The sequence below is a fragment of the Dermacentor andersoni genome, chromosome 6 (genome assembly GCF_023375885.2).
Source record: "Dermacentor andersoni chromosome 6, qqDerAnde1_hic_scaffold, whole genome shotgun sequence".
NCBI lineage: Eukaryota > Metazoa > Arthropoda > Arachnida > Ixodida > Ixodidae > Dermacentor > Dermacentor andersoni.
The window spans coordinates 88,896,008-88,912,354 of NC_092819.1; the positions used below are offsets into that span (position 1 = coordinate 88,896,008).

General features: G+C 42.5%; 1 protein-coding gene across 8 annotated transcripts in view; it reads left to right on the forward strand.

Annotated features, from left to right (window-relative positions):
• Window positions 1-13,416, forward strand: part of Ask1 (apoptotic signal-regulating kinase 1) — a 128,866-nt gene extending 115,450 nt beyond the window's left edge. For all 8 annotated transcript variants that reach the window (XM_055066464.2, XM_055066463.2, XM_050171303.3 and 5 more), the window contains one exon: window positions 3,221-13,416. In XM_055066464.2, coding sequence (XP_054922439.2) covers window positions 3,221-3,281 — 61 coding nt within the window. In that variant the 3' untranslated portion in view covers window positions 3,282-13,416. The remainder of the gene's footprint in view (window positions 1-3,220) is intronic.
• Window positions 13,417-16,347: the final 2,931 nt, after the last annotated feature.

Below are 16,347 nucleotides of genomic sequence, written 5' to 3' on the forward strand. Positions count from 1 at the left end.
GTATAAGCACACTAGCAGCAAGCATTCCGCGACGGCTTGCGGGCCCGTTACCACATCGGCCAGCAGCGAATTTTCTTCACGGCCACACTGCCTGGGCCATTAGGCCTAATTGGCGCTACTTCATCTGGTGTCTGCGACAAAAGTTACGGTTTTGTGCCGAAACGATGTAGATCTATTGGCTGCAGCTGCACGACGCTTGGAAAGCTGACAAACTGCCTCACAAATGAAAGTGAGTGAGCAGGTTGGCAACAAAGTTGTTCCCAACCGCCATCTGTGCGACGCATGGAATGGTGGTCTCTCAGTTATTATGATGACGTTCGTGGACGAACAACTGTCTTTTTTTCTTTTTGTGCTTCGAGCAATCCTCCACAAAACTAGCCTTGAATTTGTACGGCGGGCGCGAAAGTGCCATGACCTGTTTGCATGCATTGGCGTGGGTGGCGGATGAAGTAGGGGAGGGTGGGGTCAGAGGGGCGGTCATCGTGTGAATTTGCCATGACCCTGCATATTGTGTAACCTTTCACAAATGGCAGATCACGCCGAACCTGACAATGGAATAGAGCGGAAGGCGCCTACTCTTTGCTGTTGGCGTCGGCAATGCAAGTCACGTGATGTGCGGTCCTTTCGTCTATCACGCACATTGGCCTTATAGTAACCCACCAGCTGTAAAGTTGGGATCGCCATTCTGCATTTTAGAGAGAAACTGGAAAGCAAAACTTTCCAAAACTTCCACTAAATGAAAGGTTTCCATAAAATACATGTCCGCTATTGTGCTGAGAACCTCATTGGTAATCAGTACAACAAAGCATCACTAATTCATTAGCGTCAGAGGAATAAGAGCACTTGGTTCTATTCAGCACAAACTCTATTGATACCAAAATATTTTCCTGACCTTCATATATTAGAACTGAGTTGTGATCAGTACTGGCATACTAATTTGGTTTTCAGTTTAATAAGAGTTGACCGTGCTATACATATGAATTTTTATGTACCTAAGTTACCAATAGCTTGCTACATTCTTGTTATGCAATGCTAGGAGACTAACACTAACGATGTGCAGCACGGTATAGTTTCTAAGCAATAAATTGTGAAAAAATTTCAAGAGTTTCGATATTCAATACGATATTTGGCTTTTTTTTCTTGATTTGATTCAGTATTCGATTTGAAGTCTACTATTTGGTATTCGCATGCCCCTACATTTAAACGAACCCTTTTTTTCTCATTTTTAAGCTTATTTTCCGACAAGGCAGTTTGTTAAGCTACTTGTGGTATCAATTTTGCCGTTTGCACATATGACTACATTCTACAAGATGGGAAACGTAGGCATGGCTCTCACACGTGAAACCACAAGTACTGGCATGCGCTGCTTGCTTTTTGTCTTCATTTGAGTGACAACTTGTGCTGCCATTAATTGTGCAAACATGCATTGCAGAGATGCACATCTGCTGGTTAGGAGAAGTATTTACGTTTATAATAAATGCATTTCTGCCAGTATATTAACCTATAGGTGCTGAAATTTGAAGGATAACAAAAGAAACTTGAGATTGAATGAAAATTGCTATGTATAACATTAAGCGACGAGAAGATATCTATATAGATTAGACAGCAAATGCAGGTAGCCTATATTCTGGTTGAGAATAAGAGGGAAAGGTGAAGTTGGCGCTGTCGTGTAATGTACAGAGCAGGTGTTATGTGATCTGAGAGCAACAGAGTGAGTGTCAAGGGGAGGGAAACACAGTAAAGGCAAAGCAGATAAGCTGGTTTGCTGAAATGAGGAAATCTGCAGGTGTATGGTGGAGCCACCTGATGCAAAGCAAGGATAATTGGAGATAGCTTCAAGAGGCGTTTGTTCTATAGTTTACTTAGTAATGGTTGATTTGATTACAGTCAACCCCAGTTAATTTGACCCAGACAAGACCGACAAAATCTATTGAATTATCCGGCAGGTGATATTGCAGAAAGAACACTTAAACACACCGCTGATTCATTTAGCAGTATTTTTCCGATTCTAACATCCCCGCATCACATGAGTGCCCACTTTCAATGAGTTCAAAAAAAGAAACTAACGTAGAAATGAGAATAAAGCACCTAAACAAAGTAGAAACCTGATGCGCACCCCAGTTATTAGCAAGAAAAGTGGGCTAGAATCTAATAAGTGTTGCACAATGGCGGCCAGTTTCCTAAAGTCGGCTTCGCTTCATCATTTCTAAAATCAGTTTGGTCGCAATACATTTGTGTTGTCTGGTATGCACACGAACGCGTGAAGGTGGTTTCTTGGTATTGTGTCCGATTGCACTGCGCAGGCAATTTTTTTTTTACCAATGATCTTTAAAGAAAAGGTGCGTGTTAGAACCTGGTAAATACCATAATCTTACATTTCATAAGAAGCCAACAAACACTGACACCAAGGACAACCTAGGGAAAATTACTTGTGCTTAATAAATTAAATAAAGAAACGATAAATTAATGGAAAGAGTGGATGAAAAAACAACTTGCTGCAACCTGTCGCAGGTTGTTTTTTCATCCATTTTGATTTCCATTTATTTATCATTTCTTTATTTCATTTATTAAGTACAAGTAATTTTCCCTATGTTGTCCTTGGTGTTAGTGTTTGTTGGCTTCTTATGATATCACTAATAAAAATCCCACCCCTCCTCTTTCTACTCGTTTATAATCCGACATTGTGAGCTACGGTTATTGCTTAAAAATCTTCCTAGGGCTGGCTGAAAACTTGTTTTTGACGTGCATTCAATGCATTCACTGACCCCTAAGCTCCACCGAGACAGATGCTGCCACTAAAGCCACTAAAGAGGTCGCTATTGGGGCTACCATAGGGGTGAGGAGTGTTTTTGCTAACTGACCAAGTTTTAATTATTCAGTGAAGGCCAATTTTAGGATTGAAATAATGAAAGTTTGGGGCCATAGAAATCCATGGGTGCCAGCCAGGACCTCCAGCTGGAATTAATAAAGAAAATCGTATTAACTGGAGTCAAATTAATGGAAGTCTACCGTAATATTATGGTGATTCTTTCAAGTGTGCACTTATTATTTGAATACCTTTAGCAGATTTGTTTAAATCTGCTCGCTGACAGGATGCTAGCTTGTATGGTTGTTTTGGGCACAAAAGTAAATCCCAATTTAACTAAATGCTCCATTAACTAATGTTTCGGCTGGGAGTACAATTTCAGTTTGCCTATTCGATTGCATCTCATTTTTGCAGGTTAGGTCCAGAGCTTCGCATTTGGAAAGCAATACAGCAGCACCGGGAAGGTTTGTCCTGAGGATGGACCGGTCTAGGGAACATGGATACTGCGTGAAAGCTTCTGGCAAAGCACCCCAATGCTGGTGATGGGCCGACAATGTCAGCATGGCCAGCCAGTGCTAGGAGCCAGAAGACGGCAGATACATCCACGGGGAGCGATGGGTGTTGCGATAGTAGGGCTGCGTGTTGAAGCAGCTGCCTTCCAACAAGCAAGCTGAGTTACGGTGGTGGTTACAGCCTGTAGCCTTGGTATGGAAGTTTCTAGTGAAAAACCTGGCACTAGTGATGCAAGAACTGCAGGTATGGATGTTCATTCAGTGTAGGAATGATGAGCATGTAGATTTCTCTTCTAAACTGCACAGGTTTCGCACGTCCTTGTGGCTTCTTGTGCCAACTTTCCTGAAATCGCGTTGCCATTACCTGATAGATTGCACTCGTACGATTTACGTATGAACTCGTGTAAGCCTAACATTTTTTTCCCAAAGGGTGTGGATGGTTCTTTCGTAGGTCAGGTTTATGGCTATCTTCTGACACAGTGTGCAGCGCCGCCATTGCTGTGAGGCATTGTCCTTGAAATTTAGCATTTGCAAAACATGGTGGCCTAGAAAGGACGCAAGGGTTTGTATACCTGCTGCACCATGTTCTGATATGACAAAGACACGGGCAGCACCCAAAAATTGTGCTCGTATCAGCGCTGGTGCAGTCATGTTAAGCAAGTGGTGAAGGAAAGTCGAGTCAGTCGACGTCAGTTGACTTTCTTGAGGCCACTCCCGGGCATGCTCATAGATGTAGTCAATTAAGAGAGTTTGGCCATCAATGGGAAACCTGAATTGTTCCTTGCTTTCCTTATAAAAACACACATGTTCAAGCATGCCCATGAGGATGGGGTTTGGCAGACCACACAGTCAAGAGCTTGTTATTGCTTTGAAGAAGACCTTTTGTGTTACTTCTTTCTATTGTTCTTTTATGAGCAAATTAATATGAAGCACTGGAATACTGTGGCAGTTGTACAATGCCTTGTTAAACTGGAAGTGATCAAAATTTCTTCAGGCTCTCTTCCAGTTGGCTTTCTAGCATAGTTGCAGTGCTGGGAACTACTATGTTCATTACTGAAGCCTAGTCCAAGGTGTGACGGACACATTGGCAAGTCCTCGTCAAATTCAAGGGCTGCCCGCATGCTTCAAATGTTAGAATAAATAATCTGAGGGCATTGTCATCATTTGAGCAAAGGTGTTTTCATCCCTCATTTCTTTGGGCAGTGAGGCCTCACAGGAAAGCCAACTTACTGTCCTGTGAAGTGCAACATTCAGCCAAGTACTGCTCGCGTTTTATAAACGCGGTCACCCCGGTCTTGTTCCTGGAGTTACACTATCCCAAGAAGGAAGGTTGCTCATTCAGATTTGTCAACGGGGGTAATGCGTTATACATAGTGTAGCATCCATGAGACACTACATTGCACAGAGACTAATACGTTGGGCCAGTAGCTGAATGATGTGTTAGCCTTGGGCATCACACAAAAGCTCAAACTGAAAGCTCATGAACAGTGTGGCATTCCGCTTTCACCGCATCTCATATTTAATGATTGCTTGAATGCAAACATAATACATGTAAAAAAAAAACGGCATTCTTTTCTGAGCATGTATTTCTCTTTCTTTTTGTTCATGCACTGTGTTTTTTGTTGTGCATCTCAAAGTGAATGAGCTCCAAGTTCTTCATACCAGCGACCTGACTTTCATAATTTTCATAATCCATTCTTGAAGCACTAGCTGGTGTCCATATCATAAGAAGCCAACAAACACTGACACCTAGGAGAACACAGGGGAAATTATTTCTGCTTAATAAATTAAATAAAGAAATGATAAATTAGTGGAAATTAAAGTGTATGAAAAAACTTGCCGCAGGTGGGGAATGATCCTACAACCTTCACCTTTCGCGTGCGATGCTCTACCGATAAAGCTACCGCGGCACCATTTCCCCATCCACTTTCTTAGGTATTTGTTTCCTAGTAGAACCCTGGGAGTGTTAGCCAGGGCCACCACTCACAGACATTGGCGGCGGATGTGGAACATCCTTTCTGCCGCAGGCATCACGAGAACATGATCTTTTTGGGTGAAGGCAACTCGTCAATACACCCACACATGCTACCTTAAGGTGGAGGTTGTGGGATCAGTGAAGGTGGGATCGTTCCCCACCTGCGGCAAGTTGTTTTTTCATCCACTTTCATTTTCATTAATTTATCGTTTCTCTATTTCATTTATTAAGCACAGATAATTTCCCCCATGTTCTCCTTGATGTCAGTGTTTGTCGGCTTCTTATGATATGACTAATAAAAATTGGGCCCCTTGGTTAACCCCCCTTTCTTCTTGTTTATTACATAACGAGGGCCTCGAATCCGGCAACATTAATGCCTTCAGGTAGCACGTGTGGGTTTATTGACGAGTTGCCTTCACCCAAAAGTGGATTGTTGGAAAAGGCAACCTGTGGCCACACAGTAGCTGCATGCACTGTTTTCTGGCACAAGTTTGTGACAAGCAGTGTTGTGGATCTTTCACAGCCTTTAGAGGTCAACTGCAACAAAATTTTGAAACTGGTTTCAGTTCGCGTAGAAATAAACTAGCTTCCCTGCAAAATTTTACATTTGAAATACTAGTGGTTGCCTCTTTGAAAGCTCGCAAAAATAGATCATGTTATACCAAATCTCTCTCGCCCCCAAATAAACAGCGCCATTACCACTCGCCAGAAATTACGGAATCCAGGATGTTGAAAACCATCCTGGCACTGGGACATGACGTCCGAGATGAGGCGGCGCTCGTGGCCTGCTGATGGGGTATGAATCACAGCCACTAACTACCAGATTCTCTATCTTCCACTTAGGTGCTATTTAATGATTGTTAATTTAAAAAACAAATAATCTTTTAACTAGTGTTCACCTGTCATCGTCTAGCCATGTCAAGCTATGACTTTTCAGCTCCACAAAGACTGCTCCGTTACCATAACCTCCATCATTCTCTCCTCATCAGAGAGTCTAAGTGTAGCTCTTAAGCAGGCCTTGTCATAGCCACATTCTTGTTTTGCATTTACCATAAAATGGTTCTTTTTTTGCGTTATAATTATAAATAATGAGTATGGCAGTTTTGTTGATTCCACTGGAATAAAAGAATGGGTGCCTCATTTTTGAGGCCTGAGGCTTTAAGGTGCATTATTGGCGATATTGCCATTGTCTTCTCACAGGGATGCATATTACATTCGCCCACTCTTCATGTGCTTGCTCAGAAGCACCCTACATCGCTCAAGGAAACATCTGCACTCACCATTGCTGTGTAGATGTTTGGTTGCGCTTGTAAATGTGCTTCTCATTTTCCTATACGCATGCATGACTACTGCAGGAAATGAATATTAGACGTAGTGCTATGATCACTGCCAACTTTCTGAAGAAATCTTGCAATGCCTAGTTGATTACCACGTGTTGCTTCTTATCTTCACCCAAACATGAAAGCCGAAATGTGTCCCCCCAAGTTTGGCATGTGAAAGAGTGGTACATCCTTGGTATCTGCAACCGAGCACTGAGTTATATCCTAAGGTGCATGCTTTCTAATGCCAATGCGTCAACACGTAAATAACGGTGGACGTTTGAAATTTTCTTTACCTGCTTGCTCACGTGTTGGAAGGCAGCTTGCTCTTGCTCATCACCCTGTCTTTTTGTTGGGTCAATGGCTTGTGGGTGTAATTTTGGTTTGCTGCTTTAACAAAGCAGGCTAAAGAGTGTGCTGCAAGGCTTGCATCACGATGCGAATGGTGTGCAGAGTGGCACATGGTGCCATGTTCTCAGTGTCATATAACTGCACGAGTTACGTCCATGGCTGCACTAGTGTCTATACTGTGAGAAGGCCTAGTGCAGCTTCAATGTATAAGTGCTTAATATCAAAGAGCAATGCAATTGTTTCTTCATTTGCAGTGTAATATAGTGAGTGAAACTTGTTTTCCCGTGCACAAGTGCGTGAATCATTAGCCTCGCATGAAACGTTGTATGCGATGAATAGGGTAACCACAAATACTGCAGAATAGTGCACTATGGAAGGTGGCATCATTTTTGATGTTTGCTGCAATATGCTACTACTTGTTCTTCTGGCTCATGACATTAGCATCTTGCATAACACGAAGTACAGTGCACGTCACCCTTGTGTAGAGCATGTGAACAGCAGCTGTCAGGGTGCTCCGCAGCCAGGCAGCAATCTCTTATGATAATGGCTGGGCCCGAGGTTATTTGCGTCGGCAATTGCATGCCCAGACACTTCTTATCTCGAGCCCAGTAGCTACTGTTAGATGTTGCTGGCTGCGTCCGAAGTGCGCCGGCGGCCGCCGTTCCCGCGTTCTACACAAGGGTGGCATGCACTGTACAGTCTACTCCTCTTGAGACAACAGAGATTGAAGAAACCATGTAGAAACCACGTAAATCTGTTCCTCATGTCAGAAGTTTGGCTTAAGGCAAGGGCACTCAACAAGTACTGAACAGATTTCTCTGAACTGCTCAATATACTGGGTAATTCAGTTTAACAGGGTTTGTTTTAAAGGGAGTTCACTTTAGTGTTCAAAACAGGGTCATTTTATGTGGCATTCTCATTTTCCACTGCTAGGTAATGAAACTGCTCTATTAGATGTGGCCTTTGTTATTCCTGTCATACTTGTTCTTTCTTCTTGGGCTCCTTGAAATTTGTCGCTTCTGTGGTACGAGCCAGCACATTTTCTGTGTGCAAGCGTATACAAACTCAAAAGCTATAGTGCTGTTGAAAAGCGCAGGTTTTGCTCATGTTCAGATTATAGACGTTGCCACAGGAACAGGCAGAGTGCTTGAACTTAGTGGTCTTTTCTTCTCACCGTGACAACTTATTGCTCACTGTTTAAAATGTTACTGTGTGCATTCAGAATACAAAGCAAGTGAAACCTGTTATTGCCACAGGTTATCAGTTGTTGATCCGAGTGAGGCATAATGAAGAATGACCTTACAGCAAGTTCATTGCAAGCCATTTGTATTGAGGGAGAGCTGTTCCTCTAGTGGTAAACTTAGTTCATTAGAGTTGGATATTTGGTGACGCAAAAGCTTTTTTGTTTGGTCAGTGTTCATCAGTAACTGCAGAGGCGATGAGGTTGTTTGAAATCATTGTAGTGGTATTTCAGCAAGGAAATGCCAGTATGGTGGATTTTCCTATAGCATTTCTGAACGATAATTTATGTGCCACAGTTTGAAAGCATTTGAAACTCCATGGCCTTTTTCTGCTGTGCATCTGAAGTGGAAGTCTATGTTTGAATTTTTTTGTTCAACATTGGTTATGGGTTTAAAGAGAGGCTGGAAACGTGGCCGTAACTAAGTTTGTCGAACTAATGACTTGATAGCTTGACAGTGTACTGCGTTATTGTGCTGCTGAGGTGGCACAGACAGGAACACAGACATGAAAACAAAGTGGACATGGACTTTGCATAAACTTTGTGTCCACTTCATGTTTAAAGTCCATGACCATTTCATGTCTGTGTCCCTGTGTGTGTGCCAACTTAGCAGCACAACTGAACACTGTATAGCTATGCCATATCAGCTAGACCTGGAGGGAGCACTTCTGGATTTTGATTGCTCATGTCATGCAGTGAGGACTCTTAAGTAGGTGTAGGCAGTATCACATATTGCACCCACATCTTGTACTACTCATTTCTGAACATGGCATTACTTAACTGGCTCATAACTGGACATTTCTCTCAAAATTGCCACTGCAGTGGCAAATTGTTGTTTTTCTTTCCTGCTCCTGTGTTTTTTTTTAATTTCTTTCAGTACAGAGGTGTACCATGTTGCTAATACCATATTTATTCGATTATAAGGCGAAGGGTGCAGTTGGGGGACCCAAGGAGAAGGAAACTTTAGTGGGAACACTAATATATAAGGCGATATAGAGGAGCCGACGGATTATTCAGACTCGGCTGAGATTGTCCGAAAAACGGAATTATTAACACAGCCAAAACGCGAAATAGCGATTATTATGAAATCGGGGTGGAAGGGAGCTTCAACACACGCTGTGCGGGTTATGTGCGAATTTCTCCTTATAATGTGGCTTTATGGCACCACGCTCTGCAATGCCGTGAAGCCAAACCTTAAGGCGAAATTCGCACTTCCGTGAGGCTACACCTATAAGCAAAATTCATATGTAACCTGCACTCCGCTTATACTGTTCCTTGTATATGAAGCAGGGGTGACTTCATGGCTAAGGATTCTTGGAAAAAAAAAAAAGACCTCGCCTCATATTGGAATAAGTGGGGAAAATATATTTAAAGATGGTAGAAATTTAGTCTCTTGCGTCAAGAAAGCATTCAGGGAGGCCTTCAGAAAAAGTCTGTCTCGGGAATGATAAAAATTTTTTTCCATTTTTGAGCCAAAATTTACTTTAACAAATGTTTTGCCCTCTGATGAAAGCACCTTTCTGATGTTGTATACTCAGATAACACCACTGCAATAAGGGCGTTTGATTGATCTGTCAAGGAAGATAAAAGGTCCAGTTGATGCTGTTTGTGCCCCTGTGCATGCAGTTTTTTATTTTTAACACATGCACAGCAAGCAGCACGAAAAACATTTTACCACTGTCATAGTTGGGCATAAACCTTTGTCAAATGAAACTGCAACGTCTTTGTGAAGCAGTGTTGAAGGACAAATTGTTCTGTGAGGTTGCCATTATAGCTAGGTTACTATAAAAGGCATTGCTTCCAGAGTTGAGTGTCTGGTATTCTGGTATAATTTGTTCTTTTAGTGCCTTTTTCTGGCCAGTTTGACCATCCTTGCTGAAACGGTAATCTTCTTTGCGGAATATGCTAACATACAGTCGGCTTGCGCTAATTTAAGTGTTTAGGGACAACAGGTTTCTTTTTCTACCAACTGTCCCAATTCAAATAAAATATGCTATTTATGTATTATTGTACAAGGAGATAAACATACAAACCTGCAAGAGTTAGTATCTGGCCATTTCTCGGTGCCCTGGTGCTGGAGGAGAAAGCACTGTGTGCCATGCAGAGGCAGGATATTCACACTGCAAACGCGCAGCTGAGTCGCTAGCACTTGCCGAAATGCACAACTGCTTGAGCATAAAGCGTGAACACACTTGCACTTTTTGTGCCTTACAAATACACATCTTGACCAGCGGTTTCTTTTTCTATGTTGCTCTTGTATGGAGCAGGTTGAAAGTTTCCATTGACCAAAAGCCTTGTTAAAGATTTAGTGGTTTCAAACTGCATTGAACACACTGTCAGTGAACCCCAAAAATACAGAGGTTTGGGAAATCTGCAGCAGCTTCAAATCAAGGACAGCGAACTGCTGCCAGTATTGCACGGCTCATTTTATTTCATTAATTTGTTGTGACTGCCTCGTGCACTGTGAAACAGTGCGGTGAGAGCTGTACCACACTTCTGTGCATTCAGCGAGAAAGGTGAGTCGGCTTCCGTAGACAAAATGAAGTACTTGCGAGGCACAAAAGGTTGTTGTGTATTATACAGAAAGCAGACATGATAGGAACCCCAGGTGCATCAAAGACAGTCGTTTGCTGAAAAAAATAGAGATGTGTTCATGTTTAGCTGCCATTTTTTTTAATTATCTGGGTTCTAATTCTTATAACTCAACCTATAGTCAAAGTACAGCCAGTGCAGGCTGTCCCCAGTTTCTGTGGCAAGCGAGTACGTGGTTTTTGTCCCAGCTCTATTGTTCCTTCAGTCTTGTTCTCATTCTTGTTGAACGAAATTCAGCATGAATATATTCAAAGTGAAGTGAAGTCAAAGTGAAGTACAAAAAGAAACACACACAAAAAAAAACAACTTATGAACTCGAGCTGCTTGTTACTGTTAAGTGTCTCGGGCATCACACATCAAAAATGTGTTCTTTTCTTGATTACTTCACTTGTGTGCTAACAATTTCCCTGTGGTAGTGAACATACATGTGTTTACGTGCATGCACATTTTTGTGCATAAAAGAAGTGTACATAGTAGGGAGAGTCATTTGTAGAGTCATCTGTGTCATTTTGTTTCGTTGTAATTAACTACTACTACTACTCGTTCTCAAGAGGCTGCTACAAACTTTTGTTATAAAGCCAAGTATTTTTTGCAAGCTAGTTATGTAGCCAGTCATATTTTCTTCCCTTTGAGTTAATTTTGTGTGCATATTGTGCTGTTGTGTTATTGCATGTTGACATTATGCTTGTTACATGTGTGAAAAAGAACTATGTACATACATAATTTTGCATGTTCTCTTTGTGGAGCAGGGCTTTTTGGAACAGATCTGGGCATGCTAGGCTCACACAAGGGCATCTGTGTTTGTGTGCCTGTCATAGCAGTGAAAAAAAAAATTGCATAAGGATGAACTGGAGAACATGGTGCAACATCAACATGTAGAATGGTAAAGCAGCTTGGACTGGTAGAAAGTTTCGACGTAGAAGCCAGTACCTAAGGCAGAAAAATAAAATGGATATCATTGCCATATTCAGGGAGTGTGCAGTTTTGAAAGTAGCCATTGGTTAACTAAGTGTATGTACAACTCTTGTGTGCGCTCTACAGGTGACTCCTAAAATAGGTGCTAAGCAATGTGCACTAAATTTTCCGCACTTCCATTGTAAACTGCGTGTTGTGTTTCTGCCTGAAGTTTGTCATTTGTCACACGGTGCTCGCTAGGTGCAATGTAACCAAATCTTTGATAGTATGTAGCAAAGGTTTGAGAATGACTTGACGCATGGCACTAAGTCCATCAGAAATCAATCTTTTTTACAATGAAGTTCAAAGATTTTGCAGGTACCCAAAATACATTTAATGTAAATGGGATTTCGCTGAAGATTGATAGGTAGTACGTACTGAAGTACATATCCCAATCAATGAAATCTGTTGTTACTTGCCCGTGTAATTTAACAAAGTTTGCAATTAGCCAGCTGTGTCTTTTTACATTTCATGAGGTTACTTGCATAGAAGACGTGCACTAACTCTCCCCTTCCCCTCTGCCAGCGTGCACTCATCTTCCCGGTGCACCCTTGTGTGGGAGAGAAGACAGCACACATCCTCCTCACCTCCCTCCCAGCGCACTCGAGAAGATGCCGTGCATCACTCCACCATCCTTCTCAGTTCACCCTCGCATGCTTTCTATCGCACCTACAGCATACGGTGCATATTAATGCAGTCTGCAGTCTTAATGCATTTGGGTCCTTATATGGGACCTCGCGGCAATGGCACAAATTTGCCTGGAGTGTCCATACAATTTCTATCGCAGTGAGACTAGCGCATCTCTAGGGCTCCCAGAAACGCCACAATAGGTTGTTTCATAAAGGTAGTACTGTGCAATGGGCATCTCAACATACACTGCCATGACAGGTGCACAGATTTCTTCAGAGTGCTATGGTTGATAAGTCCAGCCGTCTGTTTTTGTGGGAGTGTGTTTTTTAATGTTTTGACACAGCAGCCTTTTGCGCAGAACAACTCCAATAGAATTGTTGCTTCGGTGCGTTGTGACAGTCATTGTTGGTTTTGCACAGATTTGTTGACTCTGTGCAATATTGTTAAGTAGTAGTGTTGTTAGCTGACTGGAACGTTTTTCAGTCATTATTGTAGGCGATTGGGGGTGCCCAGTATTGCCAAGGCATATTTCTTGGCATTGTTGAATTCGTTGTGCGCTTTTGATCATTGTCGGCCTCTGTGTGATCTTTGTTTGCTGATCTCTATCTTAAGGCACACCTGAAAAGAAAAAAACAACATACCCAGGTGTGTTATAAACAGAATACTGGGAAAACGCATGCTTGTTCAATTTTCTCGCATGCTAGCATACATTATAGTTGATCATGTGTTCACAAGTCCCATTCTCCTTCATAAGCTCATTTTTTCAGCAAAACTGTGCAAAAATGTATTATTGTCGGAAATGCAACAGAAAGGTGAAATTCCTTCAGCATAGGTATCTTTAAAAGCATTGAGGAACATTTTGCAATGAATATTATCAGAGTGACATACCTGTTCATTACAGTGCCTATGTGTAAGCTCTGTTGCATTAGGAGTGTTTGGAATGCTGTTCCCACTTGTGGAATACTGTAGCTGATTTTCATATGTGAAAGGGCTCCTCAAAAAGAACAGCAATAAAGGATGATAGTGTTCACAGCGTTCATATACCGTCTTTATAGTTGTGGCTGCCTTATGCCTAGCCACAACGATGTCAATCCAGCAATGTTTACCACTTGATCATCACTTAAAGGGGCCCTGCAACATCGTCTTTGGGTCACCACATTTGGTCTAGGTCTATTCTCAGCATTTCAAAGAACAGAGAGAAAAGCGAATTAAGGAAATTGACCCACACAAACCCATGCTATCGGTCAGAGAAAATTCAAGACACAAGCAAAATGAGTTATCCTCCACTAGAATTTTCCTGGCTTTAAGGTGCACACTTCATTCTCCTTTGATGTCATATGCTGCTACCCAATAGCAGCAGGGCTTTAGCATAAGCCGGCGCACCATGGTCGCCGAGCCTGCTCAGCCTGTTGAGGGCAATTTCATGACCTCTTCAATCGGGCGGCGCGCACTCCGATTTTGAAGGCCATGGCGTCACTTTTCTGGTTACAACAGCTTCCACGAGGCGGCCGTTGGCGCGCCTAAGTGCCAAGCATAGGCACTTAGGCAGATAGAGAAGATTAAAGAGATGCATACAAGAATGCTAGAAGAAAAAGCATGGATAGCATACTCGAGTAACTCGAGCAGGCTAGGTGACAATTTGTCCCCCCCCCCCCCCTCTGTTTCAAAGGAGATGCCAATAAATCATCACCATGCTCAGCATGGGATGCATCGTTCCTGTGGTTGGAAAACCTTGCCCGTGGGTCTGTGATATACAACATGGTTGTAAAACGTAATGACATCACTTTCTTTCGCAGTACTAACCAATATTGTGTGAACATACATCGCACATTACATTTTTAAAGGGGTACTGACACAAAAGTATAAAATCAAAATAACTAGTCGATTGCATTGCTAGAGACTGACAGGTATCAGCTGTAAAGTATCGTAAGAAAATGCAGCTTAGAGCATGTTCTAATTTAATTTTAAACTTTGTGCGAACTACGAATCGGACAGTTGGTGTCAGCGCATGTCAGCGGACAGTCAGCGCATGTCCTATTTGTGAACAATGTGACATCACGAGTTTCGGCAATTGATTTTGAAGATGTGCAACGTCATTGTCTTGTCTCCCCGCTCAGAAGACTTTTCAGCACTGTTTGCATTGGATGTCTTGCACTGACCACACACGAAGCCTACTTAATGCATACGAGAAGCGTACGTGCAGACTTCTTACCATTTACAAATTACCAGGTTACTGGTGCCGTAGCTGGCAGTAGCAAATCTCACACTAAAATGTCAAAGGGAATTAGAATAAAAGTACATGGTACTTTAACAATTATGTAGCGACCAATGCTCCACACTGGCAGTTAGGTAGAATATGTAAGTTGCAGCATTACTTTTGCTTGCTCTCTAGTCGTCAGACACTGTGTCACTAGATGTCGCTACCGTTGTTGTTCCTGTTGTACTCTTAACCTGTTAAAGAAATTGAGTTCTGCGGTTTTATGTGCCAAAACCACCATCCTGTTATGATGCATGCCATAGTGGGGGACTCTGGAATAATTTTGACCACCTGGGGTTCCTTAACATGCTCCCATTGCATGGTACACGGGTGTTTTTGAATTTTGCCCCCATCGAATTGCGGCTGCCATGGTCGGGATTTCATTCCGTAACCTAGTGCTTAGCAGGGTAACGCCAAAGTCACTAAGCAACCATGGTGCGTACCGTTGCTGTTACTCAGTAAGCCTCAAATGGTAAGTTTGCGGACATGCTGAAACGTAGCTAAACCTCTGGTGCGGTGCCGGGATCATACTGCGTAGTGTATTTCTGTCAAACGCAGCATTATGACAGTGCCCCCAGCAATACACTGGTTTCCTACCAAACTAGCTGACAAAACAGAAGCGTAGATTGATGGCATGGTAGATGGTGAACTAGCGTGCGTCACAGGTCTGTGCCATCGCGTAATCATGGCTGTTTACAAGCACGCCTCCTGCGTCACAGGGCATGTAGGGCTCTTCGAAATGAAAATCGCAACCATCACGTCGTGGTCTCAGTCGTGCGCGTTCAAAAAGCTGACATTCTGTTTCGCTTCGCGTGATTGTCCAAGTTGCGCCGATATCGCGGCCTAGGCTGATCTAGACCTATCGCGTGAGGTAAAACTGAACGTCTGCTTTTCGAACACGTGCAAGATAGCAGCCAGGATGGTTGTGAGAGATGAGCATATAACTAAACAATTGTCACACGCTGGAGCAAATAAGTTTGTTTAGCATGATTACTGGGTCAATAAAGCTACTGATTAAGCACAGAAAAGTGAGCCCAAATAATTTTGTTTTACTACTCCTTAAACAGCCATTTTAGCAGCACACCCTTTTGTCACGTCCGGTGTATGAAGTACACAAATTCGCCGCATTGAGGTGATGCCATCAGTGCAGCTCATCAAGCTTTCCCTGACAATTTGGAAAACATGATTTTAGGGTGCTAAAATACGCACGCAAAGGAGAAACACACACGGAGTGCATTGTGTGTTTGTGTAATTGCCATTTGTTTCTCCTTGCATGTTACTAATCCCTTGCGTGTGTATTTTACCACCTTGAAATTATGTTTTTTTCAATCGCACTAGACCAACTTGCCCAAGGTGGAGTTTTGTTTCCCTGGCGCTTTGCAGGGCCCTTTAAAGGGTTCCTGCATCACTTTTTAAGGTAATAATTTTAGCTCGTGACCTTTTGTTATAACATGAAACTAAGAGCAAAAGGAATGATCATAAGGCACATAAAACTAAGATATCCCTCGTAGAAACTGCAAATTCAATCAAAATGAAAGTTACCTTCGACTTGAATCTTCCTTACTCTAGAGACCACATTTCACTCTTCTGTGATGTAATCTGTGGTGCCCTACAGCAGCATGACATTGATATTATGTAGCGGAAGTCAGTGCGCCATAGTTACTAAGCCTGCTGAGTTTGTTGATTCCGTGACCATGGCCTCCGCGATCTG